General features: G+C 44.8%; 2 protein-coding genes across 13 annotated transcripts in view; one reads left to right on the top strand and one right to left on the bottom strand.

Annotated features, from left to right (window-relative positions):
* The first annotated feature begins 211 nt into the window (after nucleotides 1–211).
* Nucleotides 212–1,335, top strand: ier2a (immediate early response 2a). The gene has a single exon (XM_071473971.1). The coding sequence runs from the start codon at nucleotides 314–316 to the stop codon at nucleotides 875–877; it is 564 nt and encodes a 187-aa protein (XP_071330072.1). The 5' UTR covers nucleotides 212–313; the 3' UTR covers nucleotides 878–1,335.
* A 1,499-nt stretch (nucleotides 1,336–2,834) lies between these two features.
* cacna1aa (calcium channel, voltage-dependent, P/Q type, alpha 1A subunit, a) overlaps nucleotides 2,835–18,276 on the bottom strand; it is a 64,167-nt gene continuing 48,725 nt past the window's right edge. For 6 of the 12 annotated variants that reach the window (XM_071473958.1, XM_071473959.1, XM_071473968.1 and 3 more), the window contains 7 exons: nucleotides 17,907–18,010; nucleotides 15,733–15,848; nucleotides 15,203–15,335; nucleotides 13,101–13,214; nucleotides 9,180–9,396; nucleotides 8,625–8,908; nucleotides 2,835–7,302 (listed from right to left, as the gene is read on the bottom strand). In XM_071473958.1, the coding sequence (XP_071330059.1) occupies nucleotides 6,484–7,302; nucleotides 8,625–8,908; nucleotides 9,180–9,396; nucleotides 13,101–13,214; nucleotides 15,203–15,335; nucleotides 15,733–15,848; nucleotides 17,907–18,010 (1,787 nt within the window). In that variant the 3' untranslated portion in view covers nucleotides 2,835–6,483. The remainder of the gene's footprint in view (nucleotides 7,303–8,624; nucleotides 8,909–9,179; nucleotides 9,397–13,100; nucleotides 13,215–15,202; nucleotides 15,336–15,732; nucleotides 15,849–17,906; nucleotides 18,011–18,276) is intronic. The other 6 variants (XM_071473960.1, XM_071473963.1, XM_071473965.1 and 3 more) reach the window with 4 other exon arrangements.

Here is an 18,276-nt window from a genome sequence, read left to right as displayed (position 1 = left end):
GTGGGCCATTTCTGTTTATCACAGTCATAATCTTACTTGGGATTTAAGCTTGTATTTTGACTCTTCAGTGGTCTTATCTTGATGGGGGGGGGGGGGGGCAGGCGTAGATTCACACAGCCACAGCTTCCTAAGCAGTTGCCGGTGGGCGGGGCTTTGCTGTATGACGCCGTGTGAGCGACGTCAGCGAGGTGATAAGTACTTGTCCTGCAGCCGGCCTGTATTGTGTCTGCGTGTGGAGCCAGCGGGGAGAGACTGAGCCCACAAACCGACCCCTGATTGTTTGTCCTGGACTGGTTTCAAAACAAGCTGTGACATGGAGGTCAGCGCCGAGGCCAAGAGGATCATGGTGGTGGCTTTGGGGAAACTGTACAGCTCCCGCAGCCAACGAGGGGGTCTCCGTCTCCACCGCAGTCTCCTGCTGACTCTGGTGATGAAATCCGCCCGGGACATCTACCACGCGGCCCAGGCGACGCCGGAAGGTGTTGCACCGGGAGGTGAGCGGCAACACCCGGCGGCCCAGCCGAGCGCGGTGCCCGCTGGCGCTCATGTGGAGCTCCGGGATCCCGCTTCGCTTGCTACCGCACAGCCTCAGACTTTACCCCGAGAGGAGGTCGTAGCCCCCCCCCCAGAGGGAGCCGGCGCAGAGAACAAGGAGAACCTGTGCCCGACTGGCCCGGCACAACACTCGAGGAAAAGACGGGGCAAAGCGGCCGCCGAACCGGACTTCCTGCCTTGCAAGAAAGCAAAGCTTGAGCAGGGGAACTGCCCTCAACAGCTTCTTGTAAATTCCCTTCTGATGGACTATGTGAACTGCAGCAGCGAACTGGGGGCACCTCCAACCCCCCTGCCTCTACAGAGAGCCATTGCAGCGTGTTGAAACCCTGCGCGGCCTCAAAGTAAAAGGCGAGAAACTTTTCCACACATCCTTGAGGAGCCTGGACGCGTCTGCAGTGGGGCTGTCCTGGGGTCAGTTGGATGGACACCCGGAGACGGTGTCTCCTGAAAGTGCCAGGCATGCCTCTGAACAAGATGGGGCATGTTACAGGAATCACGGAAGCAGCCCAGTTGGTGCAAAGTCGCCCCAGTGACTTTTGGCCTAAATATGGGGCACAGCTGACTGCAGGGGCTGACTTCAGCTGTTCAAGGCAGAGCTACAGGAAGTGGTCCTTAGACTGCCCTAACTCTAAACTCTACTCTCCAAATGTAATGTGTTATGAGTGTGTTGGGGCCTACGTGTTGACTGAGCATGGGGGGCTGTGCTGATGAATCCAAGTGTAAAACATTCAATGACTACAACTACCTCAGTATTTATTAAACATTTTGTACTAAAGCGAATCTGGAGTGACGTGTTGTTTATAACAGACATAGCAGTCATATCTGCAAGTGCGATAGCAGCATATGGTGGAAATGAGGGCTGGATGTGTAGTGATACTTCAAAAATGCTGCTGATAGTGGGGGATTTTGCTGGCAGTGCAAGAAAATCAGTGTGAAAGTGGCGTGTGGGTGTGTTTGAGTGTGTGACAGGAAACTGGTTCGGGTGTAAAGAAGTTTGCTTCCTTCCCCCCACACTGATTTGCAGAACAAAAGCAGGGACAATTCAGGAGATCGCGGTCCAAAGGATGAGGGGGGGAGGCCGTAAAAGCCACTGGCTGGCCGAACACTGAGAACAATCAGAGTCCCCTGCCTCCTCAAGAACTGTGGGAGCCACAGTGATTGATTCAGATCCAGCAGTTATGGTGCAGAAGTTAATGTAAAGGAAAAAAAATCAGTTACACCAGAGTGGAGTACATAAATGACACCACACAGGTAGTCAATGGGTATTCTTTACAACAAACCGGGTTTGGATGGGTTAAAGGGTACAGAGAGGAATGTTACTCCTTTTAGTTTGAGTAAAGCTGAATTTCAGTGATCTGTAATTCAAATGAAGACAAACTAATATTTCAAAAACTTGTGCATTTAAAAGTTTATTTAGTTTTCGTTTGTTTCTATATTAAAGTAGGCTGTAAGTTTTGGAATGCATTGCCCCCTGCCCCCCCTTCCAGAGACAAGTTGTACGGTGGGGGGTGCAACAGGGATTCGCCAGTGGCTGTGTGTTTGCGTTGGGGGAGGGGGGTTAACCCAGGAAAACAGAGGAAGGAATGTGGGGGGAAGTGCCTGTGTGATCCCCCCCCCCCCCCCCAACCATGAGGCCCCAACAGTGCTGCTCATTCTTCCGGCTGAAACCAGAGCACCGTGTCTGTGAACACAGGCCTGGGAGGAGTGGCCGGAACTGTCTGGACATGCCCGTGAAAATACACGTCATGCATATCTCTCACACACACACACACACACACACACACACTTGTTCGCTCTCTCATGTAAGCAAATGTGTCTTGGTATTCCTATTGCTTGAGCCCTTTCTTTACCCCCTCCCCCCTTTGCTCTCTCTCTTATACACAAGCTAACGAATATGCTGACACATTCATGTCCTCTGCAGACCATTCCCCCATCAGTCCATTAGATTTGTCATTAAATAAATACACTTGCACTAACAAATACATAGATGACCATGTGTATTTTGAATGGCCTTAAAGAGCGCTTTAGTGTCTTACAGCTCATTGTTTTGGTTTTACAGCCGACAAAAGTTATTGTTTAGTTCAGTCTCGCCACTCTCATCAACACTGTTTCCAGCCACAGCACAAATCTGATTAACCCATACTATGTGTTTTGGTGAGTAACAACATAGTGAGTACCGCCTTAAAGGCTAAATGTGAGCCATACACACCCACAACACACATCCTCACAGTTAAAAACACCAGAGCAATAATACAGACAAGAACGGAGGCCAGGCGGTGTGCATTCTCTCTGGATTTTATTCTTAAGGAAGAGTTCTGTTTGGAATTACAAAATGCACTGGTAGAAATAGCGGTGAGACAGGTTGAGAGTGCGACAGATAAGAGTGTGAGAGAGACAGAGATAGAGAGAGAGAAAATAGAGGGAGTGAGTGAGAGATCAAAGGTTCCACAGCCAGTTAGAATGAGTACATCATCAGATTTGGCTTGCTCCTGCACCCCCTGACCCCCACAAAAAGTAGAAGGGAGAATACACCATCTTCTGAACTGCACTTTCTTTTCTTTGTCTATATTTTTTTTTTTTTCATTAAAAACAGTTCTTTTTTTGTGGTGTCCTGAACATGGTTGTGTTGTGCCTCAAACCCATGTAACAGAAGAAAACAAACAAGACTCTGACTCTCACCAAAGTCTCTTTTGTGTTTTTATTCTTTAGACTTTTTTTTTTTTAGTTTTTAACCTTTTTTGTTCTCAAAAATAGAAGGAAAAAAGGAAACATTGCTTTTTAAAAACATCTATCTATTTATATATCTTTTTTTTTTTATTCCTCTGAATTCATTAATCTGCTTTTTCTTTTATGTCCTGAAGATGACTGTTAACCCACGGTGTGGCATGCACATAGCACATGCATTTCTGGAACTAGATATTTTTTCCTTTTTTTAATCTTTTGTACTTAAAAATGTTTTTGTTTTTTTGTTTTGTTTTTTTTTTTGATTAGTTTTTTTTTTTTTCTTCTCAGTAGCGGCTTTACATTGCTTTTTGAAGACTGTGTGTGTTTAATCAGCGTGTTAGTGGATTTCACTGCAGCATAGACACAAAGATGGATGGAGAATGTTTGGGGCTTTACATGTCTCATTCAGGGGTTACTGACAATACACGCACACATGCACACACACAGACACACACACATGCACGCACACACACTCACTCACACACACACATTTTTGCACACACAAACACACAGAGTTGAGGATTGTTACAATGATTGACTCAAAAACATCTGAGGATTTCAAAAGGATTTCTGGAGACGAGGAACAGAAAGCAAAGCAAGCACAAAACCAAAACACCAGAACTTATCAGAAACACACTCTCCCATGTACATACACACAAACACCACAACCAGGAGCTACATACCTAGTGTGCTTTCTGATTTTACGTGTAGTGATGTGAAAAAATACTTGTCTGTGACATTCCACTGAGGTTGGAAAGACACTAATAGGCAGTTTTTTTTTTTTCTTTTCTATTTTTTCGGTGCATTCTCTGGTCAACATGTGATAGGCCTCCAGGTAAAACATTGGTCAAATAAATAAATAAAATCATGATGATAATAATGTTGGGGCTGACAGTGGCACGCGTTAGTGACAAGTGTTAGTTTGGGGCACACAGAGAAACACGCAGATCGAAATAAAGATCTATAGGAGTGATACACACGTAACACTTTTTCCAGGACCATGACGTGGCCTAGACATCGTTTTTCCAACCCATCTGAACTGTGTTACTGTGCAACTCAGTCACCCGTGTTTACACATGGTGAACACAGATGAGGTGGTCTACTGGTGACAGAATGAGCTAAACTGTGTTCCTGATGCACTGATCATGTGTAACAGCTCTGAATGGCGAGAGGTACAAAAAGAGGGGCGACACTGTTTGTCCTACAGCGCCACCTGAAGGTCACAAGTGGTGGTGGTGGTGGAACTCTGTTGTAGCCTCTGCAGGAGGGCAGACTCTTTAAATGCAGAGACATGTAGGGAAGAGCTGTGAAATTTGAAAAGGGGACTCAAAATCGAGTTCATCCACTGTCTGAATTCTTGATCTTCTTTAGCCTATTGACTGGCTTGTGTTCGCCCTCCTGCAAACTCATTCTCCCACAATGCAAGTGTGGCTTGGAGCGCCACCCCAGGGTTGGAAAAATGATTCGCTGAGCTCAAAATGAAACAAACAAAAAGAAGAGGATAGAAGACCAAACATGGAGAAATCTGCCTCATCATCACAATCATCATGATCATTATAAGTTATTAGATTATCTGTTCATCCATTATTACGGCCGGTAACAAGGAAAACAAAGATGAAGAGTTTCTCTCCTTTCTCTGCCTTTCTATTGGTCTCTTTCTCTCTGATGACCCTATTTTAACCCAAAACCCTGGAAGACTTTGAGATGTTACTAATTTGTCAAACTTGTTCACCAATATGGACACCACTTTTTTATCCCCCACTTTACCCTGCTTCCCAGTATATCATTGAAGGATTTATCACCTTAGTTACAAAAAGTTACTTCCACAAAAATATGTGCAATTCCAGCTGTATCAGTGGCAAGCATTTGGCACAGAACATACAGACAAGCAAGCAAAAAGTAATCATTTTGTTCCGTCTAGATATACATACAGTAACTATCCAATCTCCCTCTGTCATTTGATTCTAGTGTACAAGAAGGTACAGAGAGAGGAATGTCATACAGAGGAGAGAGGAAGAGAGAGAGAGAGAGGAACAGAAAGGCATTTTACTGAAAAAAAGAGAGAAACCCTACAGACCACAACAGAAAGGACTGAGGAAAATTTCCCCCCACATACAGTAGATTTCTCATTGTTGCTATTATTATAATTTTTTTTGTATCATTCATGCAGGATTCCACAGGGTGTACAACTCCGCAAGTCTAAAAAACGAAGCTGTGTGGGGTGCAACAGAAGATTCAAGCTTCAATGTTTTGAAGAAGTAGAAGAGAAGGAGGAAGAAGAAGAAGCAGCTGCAGGAATAGAAGAAATACTGCAGAAAACAGTTATTGGTTTGTTTTTCGTTTCTGAAACCCATCTCCGCATTTTTGTTTTTCTTCTCTCATTAGGTCATAGGTTGAGGTTGGTTAAACTGTTTGTGAAGAGGGTGTTCTTCAGGGATGGGGGGAAACATCCCCAAAACACCCCATCCGGTCCTCTAGATTTTGACTGAGGGACTTGTCAACCCCGTGCAACGCTCCCCAACTCTCCCACCCACTTAGCCTTCTCACCTCACACAGGTGGAGGGCTCATTGTCAGTTTTGTTCTTATTTAAAAACACAGATGATAAAACTCATCAATATTCAACTGGTGGCTGGGAGGGTTGGATTTGATTCTTTCTGTAGCTAACTTAACTGAAGTTAGCTTTGAGAGGCAAATAAAAAAAAAAAAAATTGGTCGTTCTTTTGTCTTTGACTGTAAAGTGTCTTTTGTCGAGTCGCAACTCTTGACATCTTGTAAGTGGCTGTAGCTCGTTGCCAGAGGCATAATTTAAGACACATAAAGACTAGTGTCTATCACCCCTCCTGTTTGCATCCTTAAAAACTGCAGTTTGAGGTTGGTCTCATTTGGCATCAAGAGATGAATGCAACAACAACGCAAGCAGAATGTGGAGGTGGTTTGTGACCTCCTCTTGCCCCCCTTGTTTCTCCAGATCCTGCCTCAGCATTCTTGTTCCATCCCTTCATCCTGACACCTATCCTCTCATCCAGCCCACCATCCCTGGGATGTGCCAAGCAGTGGAGGAGAGGAAAAATTGAACAGACAGGAAAGAAAAGGTCGTGGTTTCCCTTGGCAGTCAGTGCTCTGGCTGAGAGCTTCCAATCTTCATCTTTCGGTCCATCTATCAGTTCTTTTTCCTCCGTATGCCCCTCCCCCATCCCCAGAGGCTAGCACCAGTCATCCTCCTCTGTCTCGCTGTAGGGTTCATGCAGGCCCTTGCGGGGCCCTCTGGGATGCCCGGTTGGAGGGGGGACCTTGTGAGGCCCAGTATGTGGGGGTCCGTGGAGATGTGTGGAAGGTGATGAGGAGCGGTAGCCATTGGGTAGGCGACGCTGGGCAGCAGGCTGCACCTGGCCCTGTACAGGCCCAGTCAGGGCAGTGGTGGGAGGGGGCGCATGGTGGGCAGTCCTAGGTGAGGTGCGACTGGGCTGTGAGTGGGGCTGGGGATGAGGGTGGGGGTTGTTTACAGGGTGTGGCTGCGGGGGAGGGTGGGGATGGGGGTTATGTGGCTGTGGTTGTGGCGGAGGCGGCAGTGGGTGGTTGGCCAGAGCATGTGGGTGGGGGTTGCCACCCTGTATGGGGTTCTGCTCGTAGGCAGGTGGTTCATGGTGGGGCTCATAGTCCTGGTAGTCCTGGTTGTAGAAGCAGCCGTCCCCTTCCATGGAGCCGCCTCCTCCACCTGTGTCTCCCCAGCGAGGCGGGGGATGATGACCCTGGCGGGCAGTGCCATGATGGGCCAGTGGGAGGCCAGAAGCAGGAGGGCCCTGGCCTTGGGGAGGCTCAGGAGAAAATCGGCGAGGGGCTGGGGCTGGGGGTCTGCCCTGTGGCCCCCCAGGTGGTGTGGGCATGGCCTTACGGACCACAGGGGAGTAGGTTACATGGGGCCGGGGTGTTGCGGGGGTCTGAGGCAACTGTCGACGGCCTCGACGTGGCGTACTGGTCCCCGAAGTTGAGGGGACAGGACTTCCGCTGACCGAACTACTGCCCTACACAAAAAGTGAAATAAAGCAAATAAAAGGAACGAACCACGAATTCAACGACAGAACATGTAGAATAATGTAGAGGATGGGAAAGATAGAGTATGAAACAAATAGAGAGGGAAAGAGAGAGTGCAAGATAGAGAGGCAGAGAGAAAGCAAGAGAGGCCACATAGAAAAGCAAGAAAAGACAACAAGAACCACAGCAACAAGAAGAATCAAAGCACCAGTCATAATGTAAGTGGAGTGGAGGAGAGGAAGGCAGAAATGAAAGGCATCAAAAAGTAACAGAGCAAATGTGGATAAAAAAGATGAGTTTCCAAACAGCACCATACATAGAGAAGCAACATATCACGCAGAGGAAAGAAAACAAAAGACGACAGGAGAAAAGAAGGGTAAAGGGTTGATTTCTGGAGCAACAAATGTGGTACAGGATAAATATGGTGACTAAGCATACATAAAATGTATTTGCTTTTAAACTGTGAGTGAGCTGTGTGACATGTATGCTACATGCTGAGTTCTAAAAAGTCAAATGTTCCATAAAAATTCAAATGGGAGAAACCAAGTCTTCCCATTTAAAGAGAATTAGTTTGGAATATTTTTAAAGTTATAACATAAAAATCAACACATAAGGCTGAATGGTGTGCGTCACAAATACATTGTAATAAATAGTCTAAAATGTTGTTGTGCTCGGAAAAGGATGTTGTAAAAGGACAAATAGTGGGGAGGGGCGTGTGAGAACATTAGCATTCCAAAAACATTGAGGCAGGAGATAGGGACAGCAGTCAGGTACTCAAATATACATTCTTATGCATATTTGTTTGGTTGTTGGAACAATGACTTCATTTAAGAAACATTTACTTGTACTCACATGATTGTACCCACACTAATGCATATGTTTGTGTGCATGTAGTCGAGAGTCAAAGTCAAGAGTATATGTACATACAAATGAACGTAGAGGGTACATACTATCTTTGCCATTTTGAACAAAGCTGTGTTGTTAAGAAACACAACACATTTTGGCCTCTGATTTGAGGGCAGCAGTGGATACTAGAGTAGCCCTACAGTAACTCTGTAACAATAATATTTCTTTGTCACTTTATTATATTATTATATCACATCAACAGTAACATCTTGAACACACATCAGAAACACCACACTCAATACAGCTCTGAAGCCTCGTCTTTCTTTACCACCGGGGTATCATTGGCAGATTGCACCAATTACCCACCATCAAACTAGAGGCCCTTGTGTTTCAGCATAACACCGAAAATGTGTTCCACCACAGCATTTTGTATTGGGAAGCAATACAAGCAATACAAGAAGCCCACCTGTCTGTGTGTCATGCACTCGCGACCCTCGCTGGGCGATCGTGACCAGCGCCGGTCCCTTTCTCTCTCCCTCTCCCGGTCGTGCTCTCTGTCACGTGAGTGCCTGTGTCCGAACTCGCCCCCTCGCTCTGCTACGTAGCGCTCCTTGTCCACAGAGCCATGGTGGTGGTGGTGATGGTGGTGGTGTTTACGGTCTTTGGACCGGCCACGATCTCTGTCACGATCCTTGTCTTTGGATGTGAGGTCGCCTGACTGGGTGGTTGTGCTCAGGTCTGTGCCCAGGCCTGAAGGTGGAGTTTATCACAGGTATCATTGGGGTTAAGTGTGGTGGAAACACTAAAGATTGCTCTGATATAACATAACAATATGACAACATTTAAAAGCAAAAAGTGCACACAACTCAGTACATTTGATTTTTAAAGGAAAGATTGTGTTCCTGTGTTGTTATCATGTTGCTTCTGCACTGTGCAACTGTGTTGAAATAGCATCTGTCAAAAACCACATTATTGCTTTCTATATCTATGGTTGTTTGTGTAGAGATGCAGTCTTGCCCACCTGTGTCAGCCTCCGTGTAACGACAGAGAGACCGTTCAGACGCCCGATGACTCCGGTCTTTTCGTCGGTGTCCGTGTCTGGAAGTTCTCCCCTCCTCAGGTATTACACGCTCCATGTTGTAGTCGTCTGCCCCTCCTTTGTCTCTGTGGCCACGCCCAGACCTGCTGTGGCCCAGCGACGAGGCTGAGCGCTTCATGGGACTGCTGTCATTGATGGTCTAAGAGAGAGAGCGAGAGAGAGAGAGACCACCAAGGGAAGGAAGGAGAGAAAGAAAGAGGCAAGGAGAGGTGTTTCCTTTGCTTGTCGAGTTGGTGTTTTCTGTGAGCTATGGGGTAAGAGACACTATTTATATGTATCTATGTGCATGTGTGTGAATGGCGTCCGTTTCTTGAACTGTATGCAAGCCCCCCCACCCTTCTTCCCATCCCCGTTTCATACACTCCCACATTAGTATTGTTTCAATCATGCCATTTCAAAAATATAGACAATGTATACAGTTTATAGGGCAGGGGTCGGCAAAAAGCAGCCAATGGGCCTAATTTGGCCCTCCATCACAATTATTTAGCCACTACAAGAGAATAATTTTCCTGCAATTTTCATAAATACCATTGTAGATAGATGCAAAAATATATGAATCCTATATAAACAGCAATTAAAATGGTCTTAATCATGCATTTAATATTCAAAGTCATCCCTTATTCTGCACCAGTGTACTGAACAGGTTTAAATTGTGAACAGCTCCTGGTGCTGAAACAAAGTCTATTAAAGTTACCAGATAAATAACAGATACCACCATTCAAATTAAACTACATTTTACCTCTATAATTCATATACGTTTAATTCCACCACATTAAAAATCTACATTTGATTACTCACTGTAGACAGAGAGAGGTATGTCTCTTATAGTTAGTTATATAAATTCTTATAGTGGCAGCTTTCACTCGGTTAACAGAGACCTAATGAATCAGCCAGATAGATATCTGATCCTTCACATTCATCAGAACTTTAAGCCCTAGTATTTAAGAGGCTTTAGGCTTAACCTTGACTACTGCTATCCCACGAGGGGACTGATGCACCTACCAAACAGTATTATTCATCTCTTATATTTCCAGATGAATTCAAAAAATAAGAATTAACACCATAGTGTAAGTGCACCTATAAAAATGCACTGGTCCACAAATGTTTAGAAAACCTGAGTCAGGGCTCAAGCTACAGCAATTGCCGACCCCTGATGCAGAGGAATAAGAAAGTATACAAGAAAAAAAAGAGAAAGAAAATAAAAGAGATGATGGCAAACGGCCATGCCTTCCATGCTTCTGTAACTTGCTTTGTAAAAGAAAAAAAAAGGGATAGAAGGGTCAGTACGACTTGCAACTCTCCTCCATCCTCACCATCAGTAAACCCCCTCAACATGACACATTCCAGGCTGCACTATTTCTACTCTGTCTCAGCGTGCTTTCCTCCAGCCATGCAGGCACATAGGGGTTGTCCTGAGTCCTCAGCTCACATGAGAACTTTCTCCTGCAGTGCTCAGGCCTCATGCTCTGAGACAGGACAGCAGGACAGAGCCTATGGTGCCACAAGTAGCTGACCTGGGCATGTAAACCATATCAGGCTACTTCAGTGCTAGATCCTTTTGGCAGTTACTGTGTATTAGACTATTCACTGGCAGACAACAGGGCGTGTATAAAACACCAGATTATCCGGCCTCACAGGAGTAGCACTGAGATTCCCAACAACATATCCATTCTCACACACAGATACCCAAATCATTCCTCTGTACTCACACAACACACACACACACACACACACACACACACATACACACACACACACACACACACACACACACACACACAGTTAAACAAATTTCTTGCATGCAGGTGGGCAGGTGTAAATGGAGACTTGAACACAGATGGGGAAACATTGAGAACATCATTATAGACAAGCACAGAAGCATGAAGACATGAAGCAACAAAGCACTAGCAGCAGCAACAGCAGCTGAGAGAGAGACATAGAGAGAGTGAGAGGGAGAGAGACAGAGGCCACAAGACAGTGGCAGTGAGTGTTGATGATAAGAGGGGACGTGCAGAGTTCAGCCCAGTTCCAAACCTACTACATTAAGTACGTAAGAGACGTAGCTAAGGATGCTGGGATCAGCTTGGAAGCTGGGCTGGCACCAGAGTTGGTCATGCTGAAAAAGGTTATCCTTATAAATTTTACAGAACCCCCCCCCCCCCCGCCCTAGAAATGATAAAGACACAACATGAAGACATGACAAATGAGGGAAACAAGGAGTTTTAAGAGTATGCGAGAGTGAAAGGGAGAGAAAAAAGAGAAGAGAGAGAGAGAGTGAGACGAGACAGGGAAGACAGGGTACATACACTGAGGTTACTGCCACGTTGTTTTCCTCTCCTCCGCTGCTATATGAGCACAGATAAGACACACGCACACACGCACAGAGCCACAAATACACCAAGGGTGTGGTCACACATGGAGCATACATATAGAGCCAGGAAGGGAGGAAGAGGAAGCGGAGAAGGAGAAAAGTAAGGGAGAGAGGGATGGATTGATACAGAATGAAAAAAGAAAAGGGAAACAGAGGAGTACAAGTAAAAACCAAAGAGTGTCAGTTGGAGGTTTAACCCAAAAAGAGATGAGGTGCAACCATGGAGTGGGGAGAGAGAGAGAGAGAGAGAGGGACAGAGAAAGAGAGTCTGATTAGACACCGCAGCGGCAGTGAAGGTGGGAGAGAAAGACTTACCACAGACACTGGTGGTTGGCGCCAAAACAGTGTTATATAGACAAGGTCACCATGAAAATGCTCAGTCAACAGCACCACGGTCACAACAGCAATGAGGACAATCAGCAAAATACACGCACAAATGGATATGCATATTCACAAACAGACACACACACAATTATAATCAACTCAATTGGCAGACAGCAATGTGACAGGAACAGTGTGAGATTCAGGGCGAAGAGAACAGTGAGAGCACAGAAAAACTGCAGCACAAACACGTACCGTACACAACACACACACGCACACATACAAACACATTTGTAATACACAATGCCAGGCTGGCTCCAGTCCTGGTTGATAAAAAAAAACAAAAAAAAACAAGCCCCCAAAAAATCAAAAAGAGTTCAGCACCTTTCATAGGAAGGAAGAGACAGTTTAGTACAAAAAACGACAACAACAAAAGATAAATAAATCACGGTTTTGACAAGAAAAGAAGAAATAATGGGGGAAAAGAAAGGCGTAAACTGCATCTATCTGTGTATGTGTGTGTGTGTGTGTGTGTGTGTGTGTGTGTGTGTGTGCGCGCGCGCTCACGTGTATATGTCGATCTGTCTGTGTGTATGACAACCAGAGCACTCACAGGGACATGAAACTATATAAAATGAATGAGGGTGTTAGATGGAAAAAGGGACGACCACCACAGTTAAAACCCTCCATGCAGGTGGGAGGATGAGAGGAAGAGAAGGAGAGAACAGCAGAAGAAGAAAAAAAAAAAGGAAAAGGAACAGAAGGTCTGACTTTGCCTCGCTGTGGTCCCTCTGAATTCAAGTTCGGAGCTCAGTATTTCAGCAAAACATTTCCATGTTTGAGCCAGAAACACTGTCATGACAGGATGGCTCATATGATGGTAGTCACATTACCAGCTGCTCTTTGGCTAAAATGACCCAGTACCAAACTAGTCATAGTAGGCATTTGTCAGTTGTGGCTTTAAATTTTCCAGAAATCCCCTGAACCCTGTGCTAAACTTACTCCAACATGGATTCAAGTAACCACAGCAGCAAGTCTCTAAGCAACGAGTCAGACCTTTGTGAATTTGATCTTTTCGAACAAAAGGAGATGAGGAACATACACAATGGGGAAAAATAGAGAGAGAGTGGAAAAGTGAGAATGCTGCTCACTTGGTTGTCGCCTGGGAGGCGGGGCATGGAAGCGGCCCTGCCATGGCCTTCCATTGGTGGAAAGTGCTCAGTATCCGAGTAACCATCCTGCCCCATCTCTCTCATCTCTACCGTCTGCAAACAGAGCAGGAGAGCAGGAGATGGTGTGACTGGCTGCCATGAAAACTGACAGGGAGTAGGAGGATAGGTGGGAAAGTTTGTTATCCAAAGAAAGCAGAGAGCTGAGGGTCTCAGAGAGGTAAAAGTAGTCAGTGGGAGAATTTGGTGAGTATGTGTATGGTGAGTGCCTTTGCCTTTTTTTCTTGCTTTGCTGTATTAGTTTTAAATTGTGGGATGAATGGGATAAAAAGGAATACGACTGTGAGTATATTCCAAACAAAATCTAATTTTGTGTTTGCAGAGGCTGCTGTCAAAAATTGAGCTGCAAGCAAATGCTGGCTCAACTCACTGGAAGGTGAAGATTCTCTGTTTGATGGCATGTATGCCAGATGGAGGAGCCTGTGAGTCACAGCAGGAATGGATTTGAGAGGAAAATCATATGCAGCCCAAAGGATATGTGAAAAAAACAGCTGATCAGATGATAATGTTGACCAGGTGCAAGCACTGATACATTGTAGGTAGTAAATAAGGTTGTGTTAAAATGAGAACAACCTTGATTGGTTTGGTCACAGCCATGCAAATCTTCCTGTGCACATACGTTACACTGTGGAGTTCACCTTGAGAAGTGGAGCTGAATCTGGCAGCTGGGGCTGTTGGCTTGGCCCTTTCTTGCTTAGCTGCAGAGGTGTGGACCTTTTTTCAATCAGTAGCTGAGATGCAGCAGCAGCTATTTCATCAGGTCAATTAATTCTTACAAATAAAATATAAAATAAAACAAACTCAAACTGCTCAACCACTTGCAGCATATGCTTGCTACTCATTGACTCAGTTTGTCATCTCATTACACACATTTTAGTGTTTGGGCAGTGCTTTTACTATTAATGGATTGATTTGATTTGATGTGTATCTAGTTAACAGTATTTTATTCTTCAAACTGGTCTGCAAGAAGTCAAGAGCCACTCTCTTCTATCCAACTTTAAACTTCTCCAGACCTCTGCTGATTGATATGGAGAAGTGGCGATGTTATGAGGCTGACTGATACAGAGACCTGTCAGCCCCTCCACGAGGTCCACAAGCAGAGAGGTTTAACAGCATGAGGACAGAGACGCGAACCACTCAGAGGACAGAGGCGAGATAGACTCCGAATGAAATGTGGAAACATACGGTGGAGGACAAATTAATTAGAAGATTAAAAAATTGCAAAGAAACACAGGTTTGAGAGATGGAGCCAATCAAAGAAAGGTCAACACTAGATCAATGGTAACTTAGGAATCAAGGTAAGGCAGACTGCAAGAAATGAGAATGACCTACTGAGAAATTATAAAGGCAACAAGGCAGCGAGGATGGGACAGTATGAGATCTCAACTTCTCTATTTGATGCACACAAAGGACAGGGAACAGAGAGGGGGCAGATTTTCTCTGTTATTCATGTGATGAAGAGTTGTCCAGTCCACATTCATGAGTATGAATAGACATTTAACAAAGATTTATTTACTGCAGAGAAGCTTATACAGTACATGCAGAAACTGCTGACCAGTCTACCCTCAGCCTTACGCATAAGTTAATATTGATGATATTTGATTGGACTGGAAGGGACTGTAAAACAAGAGACAAGTCACTGCCCTGATTTGTTTCTACTTTAACCTCAGTTATTATGAAGAGGAGCACAAACCTAAGAGGGACACTGCTGTCCATAGAGATGGAGCTGCAATCTGTAACTGCATGATGATCATAGTTTATTTTACCTTTAAAGTGTCCTCAGCGGTTCTTTGGGTTTGGTTCATTTGGTAGCAATGACATGAAAGTCAAAACAAATGTTGAATGCATCAAGTGTTTGTACTTGTTCACACAAACGTGGTATATGACAGGGAGGTATTTCAACGGTATAGTGTGTGTGAGTGTGTGTTTGTGTATATGTGTGTGTGTGTGTGTGCTTGCTGGTGGTTATGTAGGCCTGTGTGTGTGTGTGTGTGTGTGTATGTGTGAGTGTGTGATCTTTCTACCTGGGAGTTGGTCATGCTTCCCAGGCCATCCTCAGGGTGTCCCTCAGGACTCCAGCTGCCAGCTTTCTGGGACATCTCCTGAGCACGAGCCGTCACCCATGAATGGCTCTCCGGGAGCCCTCCCTCCACTGGCCTATAGCACAAACACACACACACAAACACACACATACTTGTACTTCTATCTTTGTGAGGACACTCATTGACATAATGCATTCCCTAGCCCCTTACCCTAACCTTAACCATCACAACTGAGTGCCTAACCCTAACCCTAACCTTAACCTAAACCTAATTCTAACCATAACTCTAAAACCAAGTCTTAACCCTCAAAATGTGATTTGAAGGTGTCTCAAAAAGTGAGGATCGGCCAAAATGTCCTCACTTTCCTAAAATGTCCTCACTCTGTTAGTAAAATACTTTGTTTGGTCCTTACTATGTAGCAAGTACAAGTACACCCACACACACACCTTCCTTAACTGCTTTCAACAAACCACCTCCTGTAAAGTCAAACACGCCAACAACATCCAACTCACAGGCTGTTGACAGTCTCTGTTGTCTCAGGAGGAGGGAGGGCGTTGTTAAGACCCGGGCCCCCATCCTGGGCGGGGGAAGGTGGCTCCACGCGCTGAAACAGTAATGGCGTTCGATTCTGTGTGAGATATACAACATGGCCGTCGCCAGCTATCAGGCAGACTGACAGGGAAATGGGGGGAAAACGGGCAGAGCAGGAAAAGAGGGGATGTAGAGAGGGGCCTGTTGGCTGAAGCAATGCAAGGCAAAAGACGTGATGGAAGAGGTATACATGGGGTGCTCTTGAGCAACTGATGCCCAGCAGTTAGCTGGAGAAAGAGATGGACTCATTCTGGGACCTGGAAACCCAGTGAGGCATCCAGGTGCAGGACTCTAACCACTGGATTGCTTCATAAGGCCCAAACAGGAAGTGGAATTCACTCAGTGGCTCAGGGCCAGATCAAAGAGAATGATCAGTAATCATTCTGGGTTTCATCTGATGATCAGTTGTCATCTGATGATGGATTTAAATATTGCAATATTGATAGAGAAAGCTGAAGAAAACACATTTCCAAAAATAAAGAACAAAAAACCCAGAAGAAAGCATGTTTCCACTGCAGGGGAGGGAGAACTGGAAGTGATAAAGAGGGGAGCAATCAAAGAGGGGCCTCTTTCAGATCAGGGACAGAGGACATCATGGCAGATAAACACTGCAACAATCCTGTGGAGGGGAACATACAGCAGCTGAAATGCATGATGGAACAAGTCAAATATGAAATGCTACATTCAGTCATTTATTTATTAGGCATCCACTTAAGAAGTTGCAACAGTGCTACCTAATGACCACTTTTCCCTATTTCAAAGTGGTCATTAACCTTCTGTACATGCAAGTTAAAAAAAAACATAACAATCAGGAAATGTCAAATCTTTCACATTCCAAATTTCCAATTTTTGAACTTTGATTTTTTTTTTTTTTAATGTTTTTATTTTCCATGTTTCCTCTCATTTCTTCAAATTCAAACAGTGGCAAGCCTCCCATCCATGTGTCTAAGTACAATTTGTAAAGCACATTCAACCCTTTGAACTGTACTACTGACATTTTTGGATAGTGGAACACAGCAGAGGTCTCACACTGTGTGTTGATACAACATAAGTTAGCCCTTTCCTTCTACCCAGGTCAAGACATGCAGCAGCCTGCAATGCAGTGAGGGGAGTGGGGATAGGAGATGTACAGTATGTGTAAGAAGAGAGGGGTGAATGAAGTGGGGTAAGTGGGCAGAAAATGGCTGAAGTGTGGAGCACTGCATGAGGCCAGAGGACTGTGAGGTAAGGAGGAAGGAAAAGGGTATATGAGAAAGCAAATCTGATGTTTGAGAGGTAATGTGACTATCTTAACATGTGTAATAAAAAAAAAGAAAAACAGGTTGATGAGTGTCTTCAGGAGCATGCAAATGTTTATGGTCAAAGCTGGCTTCATAAACCTGGTAAGGACCATTAAATATAAGTTCAAATAAGATCTGATCTCATGATCTCAATCACTTCAGCATGCAATAAGAAGGACTACAGGTAAATGAATGTAGTGGGTGCTGATCTCTGTCAGTGAAAGCTCCTTAATCAAGGGGCAGGGTGCTAACTAAAGGATAGGGCACAGTGCTAACAGTCCAAGGTTACAAGCATGGATGATGGGGAGTGAGGAGGTATAGTATCTTTTCAAGCAGACCACACAAGGAAGAACCCAGCTCAGCAAAATGAGCCAGTATCAGGGGTCCCATGATGTTAAGACACAGGCACCTTTGGGGCTGTGACAACATTTCAGCTGCCAAAAAACTGCATGTAGGTATAAATCTCCTAAATTACTAATTCAAATTTTGTGATAGTTTTTCTGCTAATGAATTATGTCTGCATTTTTTCCTCAATAGCCAATGCTAAAATTACTGTGAAATAATAGGTAACAAAGTTTGCCCAGCAGATGGCAGCAGTGTTTTGCTATTAGCAAAGAAACATTGCTTACAGGCCATCTTTAGGTGACTGATTGAGGACCCATTCCTGATCTGGACAGGGGTTGTCACAGCCCAGGCTTGTATGAATGGGGCAACATCCCTGCAGCCTTGATTTCAGTGCACGTCAGTCTGCCTTTAACTTTAAAGGGTCAGATGCAGGTCGAGTGGAGGGTCATTGTCCTTGAGACAGCAAATACCTGCTCATCACGAAGAGCCTGTGAGCGCTTGATCTTGCTCTGGCGGTAGTATTCCATGATCATCATGGCAGCGTAGATTTTCCCCACTGTCAGGTCTGTCGCTGCTGAAAGAATGACAAGTTACCCTGCAAGATTAGACCCTTTGGTATGGACCCTGAGCGCGAGGAATGGTAGAAAGGGGTGAGGCATGCACACAGGAAAACACTTGCACTCACACACAGATCTCACATACACATGAACATTGAGCAATTGGTCTTTTCACAAACAGATTATTTTTTTTAAACCTTATCTTACTTTAGAAAAGGACTTAAGTGTAACTTTATATTGCATAGATATTTGTCACCGGTAAACTCTTATAATCAAAGCATTG

The sequence above is a fragment of the Trachinotus anak genome, unplaced genomic scaffold, assembly GCF_046630095.1.
Source record: "Trachinotus anak isolate AG129_WGS33_773 ecotype Australia unplaced genomic scaffold, CSIRO_AGI_Tana_v1 ptg000003l, whole genome shotgun sequence".
In the NCBI taxonomy this organism is placed as follows: Eukaryota; Metazoa; Chordata; class Actinopteri; order Carangiformes; family Carangidae; genus Trachinotus; species Trachinotus anak.
This window is presented reverse-complemented; position numbering and strand designations above follow the sequence as displayed.